Consider the following 8,806-nt stretch of genomic DNA (forward strand, 5'->3'; position numbering starts at 1 on the left):
GATGGAAGTTGTTTCAAATCCAATAAGATAACTTTGTAACTCTTCTTTCTAAGAGTTTAGAACAAAAGCTTTTGTTGCTAATGTGCTGGTAGAGTTTCTTTTAAAACTAATAAAAGGCAGTTGGCAACTTCTACCTTTATGACAATGGGTTTAAAGGAGACAAGGATGGCTTTATGAAGTACAATTTGTAAGGGTATGATGCGCAGTTATAAAATAAATACAAGATTTACTAAGAACATTCAAATGCTGATTACCTTAATATTAATCAGGAAATCTGGTTTTAATTTTAAATTTTTAATTACGTCGATTTGTTCTGGTGTAGACATGAAATCCTCAGAAAGAGAAGGGAAATCACAGAGAACATAACCTGCAACGGGGGAAATACAAATATTTTTATACTTTAAAAAAATCACACATCTATTTTACAGTAAATATGGGATGACTATGGGTCTTTCCTCGTTTGTATCTAACCACAGTACAACCAATCCTTGGAAATTTTATACTGCTGTGTCCTCATCTTTTCTTCAACCCACGAACAGCTTTAAGTTGTCTTTACCAGTATGAAAACAGTATTTTCCTCTTAGATCAGAATAAGAGAGTTGGAAGGGACCTTGGAGGTCTTCTAGTCCAACCAATAGCAGTTTCAAGATGTGTCAAATCTGATGTATTTCAATGCCTAAGCTATTGGAAGTCTATCTGGCAAGCTGGGGCAGTATAATCAGCCTGCACCTACCAGCCCCTTGAAATAGGAATAGAATAACAGAGTTGGAAGGGACCTCTCTTTGATTAGTTTCCATCCACGGCTTCTTGTCCTGCCTTCAGGTGCTTTGGAGAATAGCTTGACTCCCTCTTTGTGGCAACCCCTGAGATGTTAGAACACTGCTATCATGTCACCCCTAGTCCTTCTTTTCATTAAACTAGACATACCCAATTCCAGCAACCGTTCTTTATATGTTTTAGCCTCCAGTCCCCTAATCATCTTTGTTGCTCTTCTCTGCTCTCTTACTAGAGTCTCAGCATCTTTTTTTTACATCATGGTGACCAAAACTGGATGCAGTATTCCAAATGTGGTCTTACCAAGGCACGTATTAACATTTCATGTGATCTTGATTCTATCCCTCTGTTAATGCAGCCCTGAACTGTGTTGGTTTTTTTGGCATCTGCAGCACACTGGAATGAATCCACACTCTCTCCTCTGATCTCCATATATGCTTTACTACACTTCTTCTTATTTTCCTTCCTAAAGGAAGAGGAGAGATCTGGAGAGGTGCCCAATTCTGAAAGAGCAACGGTCTCCTGTAAACCAGAGATCCTACACTTTTCTTCTACAATTTTAAAAACGTCCACTTTCTCCTCTAATCTCCTGGCACTCATTTTTATCAGGGTACCGTATTTTCTTTTGTGTAATACTTAGGCTCAAAGTTAGCAAATAGCTAACACAAAAATACAACCCCACTGCCTTACAGAGCCGCCAAGAGTTGCCTGGGAACTGGGCAGCCTCTAAATCCCTCCCCCCTTTCCCCCTGTTCAATCATTTGGAATTCTCAGCGACTGCCTGGACAAGTTCCTGCTATTTACTTGGAAAAGTTTTTCAGAAGTGGTTTGCAGTTTCCTCCTTGCTAAAGTTGAGAGAAAATGACTGGCCCAAAGTCACCCAGGTGGCTTTATGCCTAAGGTGGGACTAGAACTTAAGGTCTCCTGGATTCTAGCCTGATGCCTTAAACCATTACACGATACTGGTTCTTTTTATTTCTTCTGTTAAAATTTGTCCAATTCTTGGAGACTGCCTGGATAAATCCCTGAAGTTGTCTTGGCAAGGTTTTTCAAGAAATGGCTAGCAATTGCCTCCTTCCTGGGGCTGATAGAAAATAACTGGCCCAAGGGCATCCAGATGACTTTGTGTCCAAGCCAGGATCACAACTCACAGTCTCCTGGTTTCTAGCCTAATGTCTTAGCCTCTACACTAAACTGGCTTTCTAAATCCCATACAATCCACAAAACAGACAGACAAATAAATAAATCACAGGTATATATTTCTAGGATTATGAGGAGCTTGCTTAATAGATAGTGGGGGAAAAAAGATGCAGTAATTCATACCAAAGTGATTAATCTCTGGAGATTCCAGCTTGATCATAAGCATCTTTATCACCAACTCTTCAGGAACATTTTGACCTTGGTAAAGCAGGTCCTTACACTTAGGGAGAACAATGTAAAATATTGAATTGTATTGAGAATAAATAATAGGGGATATATAAATAATACACAAAAATATATATCAAAATATATATCAAAAAAAGTTATCCAGATGTTCTCAGTATTGCTTCTTTTATATTTTGGACTACAACTCCCACAAATCTTTGTTCCCCCCTCTCTCCTCTCCTCTTCTCCTTTCTATTTTCTTTTATAGCACCTCCTCAAGGACACCAGATAAATTCTTTTTACAGTCTTTACTGTATATTATCTACTGCATTTTTTTACACTGGAGATGCCAAAAAATGAACTTGTGCACAAAACATGTGGTCTGCCACTGAGCTTGGTTCATTGCCCATAGTTCAAATCCAAACAAATTGCAATAATTCAAAGTTGTGAGCTGAACTGGTTTACTTTAACTAATAGTGCCCTTTGAAAGAATTATAAATAAGTCCAGGCTTTACCTTCAGTCCATATTCTGTTTCAGCTGTTATGTTTTCATTTATGAGTTCAAAAGCTAAAAGGATATATCACATAGAAACAAAATAAAACATTGGTTTGATGGTGCTATGTGCATGTATATATGCAGTACTGTATAATGCAAAACAGATTTTTTTTTAATATTGAAGATCATGCATTCCTTTTCCATAATCATCCACCTGCAGTGATGTATTTCTCTCCCTACAAAGAGATAATACATTCTGCAAATATATAATGATCAAGAGACGAGGAGAGTAATGTTACTCTCCTTTCATACATTGATGATACATGATATCCAATGGAGGGAAGTTAGAAGGGAAAGGATAGGCAATGTTACTCAGGGCCTTTCATCTGGTTTCTTCTTTTACATGCTAACCTTTTTGATTCCTATTAAGTAAAGTTTGGAGATCTGCTTTAAATGCACATTAATTGGCCAAGAATCAAAATGGGTTCCCAAATGACTAAAACACTACTATTGTTCTTTATAATGACTCCACCACAACTGCATGTATAGTATGGGTAGTCCTGGAAGTATGGCCACAATTGAGCCCAAAATTTCTCTTACTAAGCAAGACATTTTGCCCCATTTTATGACCTTTCTTGCCACAGTTAAGTGAATTACTGCAGTTGTTAAGTTAGTAACACGGCTGTTAAGCAAATCTTGCCTCCCCATTGACTTTGCTTCTCAGAAGGTTGTAACAGGGGATCACATGACCTTGGGACATTGCAACTGTCATAAATATGAGTCAGTTGCCAAACATCTGAATTTTTATCATGTCACCAGAGGGATGCTGCAACAGTCTTAAGTGTGAAAAAGTCACGTCTGTTTTTTTCAGTGCCATTGTAACTTCAAATGGTCATTAAATGAACTGTTGTAACTTGAGAACTACCTGTACAATAGCTGTATTGTATCTTCCTATTATAATTTGACCAGAGTCCAAATATTACTGAATTATTCTAAAACAATATTAAATATTTTCATTTCTTTATTCTTCAATTATTACAGCTTTGGAGAAGAAGGAATCAATATCCTTTTCTCTAAAGCCAATTCTGGATCTCCAGAGTACCCATCATGGATTGATAATTATCACTGTCGTTAAAACTCCCATTTAAATAGAAAAGTCTAATTATGGTTCTGTGTGCTTCATAATCTAATAATTGACTATGATTTTCACAAAATAAAAGACACTTGTAGCCACCAGAGGGCTCCCACGTTGTTCTAATTGTTGCCTACTCTGATTTTAAAGTAGCAGTTAACAAGAACAGGCTCATATAAATAAATTCTGTTTCAGAACTTCAATAAAATTATATTGCAATTTTAAAAATTCAGACATTTTAGCCTTACCACAGGATTCTTGGGAAATCACTGTTATTATGTACTAATGATAGTACTTCAAAGAAATGAGGCTTCTAGGAACAAACTGGTAAATCAGGTACATACTGCCTCATAGTTTTAGGTTTTTATTCAGAAACCTGCTGATGCCAAATTAATCCTAAAGAAATGAGCCAGAATCCAATCACTAGCTTGCTGTGCTATATTCTTTATTGACTCTTGCAAATTTATTGTAAGAACTACTGCTCCCAAAGGTAGTCTCTCTGTGGGCAAGAATATCCCTGAGGGAGAACTTAATTTAAAAAACAAAAATACATTTCTAAAAGTTGTACCTGATGGAGAATATATATTTCCCTCTAATCACTTCAGTTATTCCATACTCCCTATGTGAATTTGTAGGATGACAACAACCCCCCCCCGAGAAAGAAATATTTTGGGGAATATTAAAAAAAGTAGAATATATTTCTCTAAAGGAATAATAGAAAAATCTTAGGCAGAAACTGGAGACTTCCAGGTTAGATGCTGTGGCGTAATGGGCACAGGAAAATGGGGCTCCATTTTCCACGTCCGATTTTGCTCTTCTGGGGACCCTAAAAGGGGTCTAAAGTCACCCTGGAGAGGCGACGAAGAAGAACAGGACCCTCGTCAATCGTGGAGGGGCAGTGGCCCCTCCGTTTGATCTGAAGAAGCCCTTCAAACCAGCAGAAGAAAGACTGGCCGCATTTATGTGACCAGCCAGAAGCCACTGACAACCCAAGAAAGGCACTAACTAGCAACTCCTGAACAATGCTGATGGAACTGGGTGAGAACGTAACTTCTCTTTATAATTTTAAAACTTCTTCCTGGAAAAAAGAATTCTCTATCATCCCCCAGATGATAGAGACAAGGGGATTTTCTGCCCCGTTCTCTCAGGAAAAGAGAAGCGGTGAATAACTTTATGTGTGGGGAAAATTAGAGAAAACTACAAGATTAATTTGGATTTAATATAGAAACATAGCTCTGGCAAATTTGGAGACTAAAAGTATTTTTAAGACTTTCTTTTTGAAAAGATATTTGGAAAATTGGTGAAATAAGTTTGGACTTAAAAGCTGGAAGATGGATGTTAGTGACATCTAGTAGTGAACCTTGGCATTACAATTTATTATGCTTAAAGAAAATTTGGCACGAAGCCTGGACTTATTGAGGCTCTTTGTTGTTCCTGGAAACTTTCACTTTTGCAGACTGCAGCTAGGAAAAGGGGGAAAATCCTTTGGCTGTTTTATCTATATGAAAGAGACAATAAACCATTCTGAATTGGCTGGCTTGGATTACAAATATTGACTGACTATTAGTTTCAAGAATTATTAAGAAATATTACGAAATAGTGGGAAAGTTGCTTCTGGACTATTTCTCTCTGGAAGAAACATGGATAATCAAAAAGAAAATGTAAATGGACTTCAGAAAGAATTTTTTTCCATGTTGAAATCAATTGAAGAGACAATTGTTTTAAATCATGAGGAGACCAAAAATAATTTAAATAACATAAATGAGCAACTCTCCAACTTAAACCTACAAGCAAAAAATGTTCAGAAAATGACCATAAAGAATGAGCTAGCAACTCAGAAACCAAAAGAAAAAATAGAGAAAACTGATATAAAGATAGAGGATTCAAAAGAAGAAACCATCAGACAGGCACAGATAAATAAAAATTGGAAGACCCAGATATAATACCGGAAATTACTTTCAAGTTACTTTTCAAGACTGCAGAACATACTTGACGACAAGGAAGAATTATTGATAGAATGGATGACACAGCTGTTAGGAGAAATGCTGAAAACTGGGGAACAAGAAACTAAAAGAGAGACTGAAGGAGAAAGAAAAAGGAGGCTGTTTAACGAATATAAATGGATTAAGCATTTTTACAAAAACACTTTAATTAAATTGTCTTTTGTATTCCAAATAATATTTACAGAAACAGAGGAAGAAATACTTGGTGACCTAAATGCACTGACTTTCAAAGTTAGTTGGCAAAGGAAGAAAGCTAAAGTAAGACTGAAGAAAATAGAGGTCCTGACTAATTAGATGAGGTATTATACCATCTAATGGATGCTTGAATATGATTAAAAGAATAGACAGCTGTTAGAAATAAAAGAATGGGAAATTAAAATTGAAAAAAGAAAAAAACAGGATATGGATTGAATAAGGGAACTTTGATTGCAAATACATTTGAGATATGTTTTGGCCAGAGAGGACAGTACAAACTGATATTATCAACACTATGTATAACATTAGAAACATGTGATGAAGATGTTTATATTTAATTGTATAGGTATTAATGGCAGTATGAATTATACTTGCATAGTGTGGAAAAATTATTATTATTGGAAGAAGAGAGGACCAGGGAAATACTGGATGGTGTAGTATTGAATATTTTGAGTGAAAGTTAATATGTACCACTGAATGATAAAGGAACTCAGACACCAAGTTGTTTATTAAGTACTTATGACTGTAAAACTTGAAATTAATAGAGACCCCCAAGTCTCTCTGCCCGAAGCAAAAACCAGATCTGTAGAAATGTAGATCTGATAATCCTATTCAGAAAGGTTGGAGCCAGGAAGCTAGAAGCTGATGAGATTAGAAAGACAAAGACCCCTAAAATCTTCATACCCCACCCAAACTCTAAAAGACATGACCTTTGGGACATAATAGGATTAACCCACCACCATCAGAATACCAAAAAGACATGCTCAGAATCTCAGGTCAAAGTTCATGACACACAACAGGAAACAACCTCAAAAGCCCAAGAAGGTATAAAAACCCACTACTCCCAGCTACATGTGGTCAGCTTTCCCAGAGTCATCTTTCTGTCTGGCATTCCTCTTCAATAAACTTCTTTCTAAAGCAGTCTCCATTTTGTTTATCCCTGGCTTGGACTGGACCCTGATGAAGATTTTTCATCCAACAAATTAATCATGGCAAGAGCAGTTTAAGTGGAATGGGAAAGGCTGGACTCAAGCATGTTTTAGTCATAAATTGTTGGTAAAATACCTTGAAGAAAATCTGCAGATTATTACTGAAATTGACGCAGCTAAAGATAAATTTTCTATAAGATTTAAAGGGATATCCTCCATAAGACTAAAGGAATCCTTACGTTGCACAAATATACAGAGGGGTGAGGCTTCAATAGCATGGCCATGCCCACCATCTGGACTTTTTTTTTAACCTCTGAGCAGACTCTTTCATTCTTCATACAATGAAGATTTATAAATAGTCCAGAGATTAGCAGAAGCAATTTATTAACTCAAATACTTTGGCCACCTAATGAGAAGGAAGGACTCACTGGAGAAGAGCCTAATACTGGGAAAGCTTAAGGGCAATAGAAGAAAGGAACGACAGAGAATGAGGTGGCTGGATGGAGTCACTGAAGCAGTAGGCGTGAGCTTAAATGGACTCCAGAAGATGGTAGAGGACAGGAAGGCCTGGAGGAACGTTGTCCATGGGGTCGTGATGGGTCGGATACGACTGCGCAACTAACAACAACAAAAAAACCCAATTGCCATTACGATATTTTTTCCTTTCCTATTCTAATCTAAGTCACTATTACTGACTTTGTTAGGGTTCATTTCAAAAATGTATATTGCAACTGGTGGTGTTATATTTGTATCTTATATTTGTTATATTTGTATGACCATAATGAAATGGGAGACAACATTGGAATATGAAAAGTAGGATACAAGTTAAATCACACAGAAATCATAGAATACTATGATTTTTTAATTTAGAGATTGATGGTACAAATATTAACTTTATAGAGTGGGCTATTTTTTTCTTGTTTTAAGTAATTCTCTAACTATATTACACTATTACACTTTGTGTGTAATATGGATATTGTCCATGTTGCCATTGATAATACCTGTAAATGAGCAGAAAAGAGTTAGCTTTACTATCAACATCTTTAAAACAGCTTTTTTTAAGAGGGGTGGGCAGAGAATATCTTATTTCACAATCAGAAATCAAGTTCCAAAGCATTAGATTCTATTTTTCCCATTTTTCTGCACCTCATTTTTGTAGAAATATGGTAATATTCCCAGTGGTATCTGCTAAAAATTTAAAATCTCTCCAACAGAAGAATATACATTGTCAAACCCTTCTGAATGTATACATTAGTTCATGAAAATATTGCAGCCTTTTTTTATGAAATCGGCCTCTGGAATGTTAGAAATTATATAAACATGCATAGAATGAAATACAGTAAAATGAATATAGTTTTTATATTTACCATCTACAAGAGTGCACTTCCAAAACTGGGCTATTTTTTTAGCTAAGGTTTTCTTCCCAGCACCCTTAAAATGAGAAAAACAAAAAGAAAAGGATTATTAAAACTAGAATAAATGGAAGTACTTCAAATGTAACAAATTAGAATAGAACAATGAAAACTGAAATATTTATTACAATAAGGAGTGACTAGAAATTCCATCCACATGATTAAATCTCAGAAATCCTGTATATGGCTCTAATTGTGCATGCAATATATTCTGTTTTTCCAATTTTTTATTGAAAAATGGCGTCCTTCTTGTCCTTGCTACCTTTCAAAGCAAAGATATATTTGACACTTCTAACTCATTAGCTCTGGAAGTTAAATCAATGTGATTCTATGTTATGTGCTATGTATCTGCTTGAAAAGTTTTGTGTTAGGGATAAAAAGAAACAAAGAAAACTAGGGCTATGATCATTGCTTCTAGTAAATATATAATATACTTAATATATTAGCAAACAATTCCATTTTACAAAGCAAAATTGATAGAGCTACATTAGGGAGCTTGG

At 35.8% G+C, this 8,806-nt stretch overlaps 1 protein-coding gene across 1 annotated transcript; it reads right to left on the minus strand.

Moving 5' to 3' along the window:
* Window positions 1-254: 254 nt before the first annotated feature.
* On the minus strand, window positions 255-8,325 carry LOC107300695 (adenylate kinase 9-like; the record flags this gene model as incomplete). The annotated part of the gene is made up of 4 exons (XM_015830002.1): window positions 255-367; window positions 2,098-2,194; window positions 2,655-2,707; window positions 8,262-8,325. Coding segments are annotated over 4 exons (327 nt in total), but the record flags the coding sequence as incomplete, so codon positions are not given.
* Between the last annotated feature and the right edge of the window lie 481 nt (window positions 8,326-8,806).

Source organism: Protobothrops mucrosquamatus, unplaced genomic scaffold, assembly GCF_001527695.2.
Source record: "Protobothrops mucrosquamatus isolate PMUCROS unplaced genomic scaffold, P.Mucros_1.0 scaffold8028, whole genome shotgun sequence".
Taxonomy (NCBI): Eukaryota; Metazoa; Chordata; class Lepidosauria; order Squamata; family Viperidae; genus Protobothrops; species Protobothrops mucrosquamatus.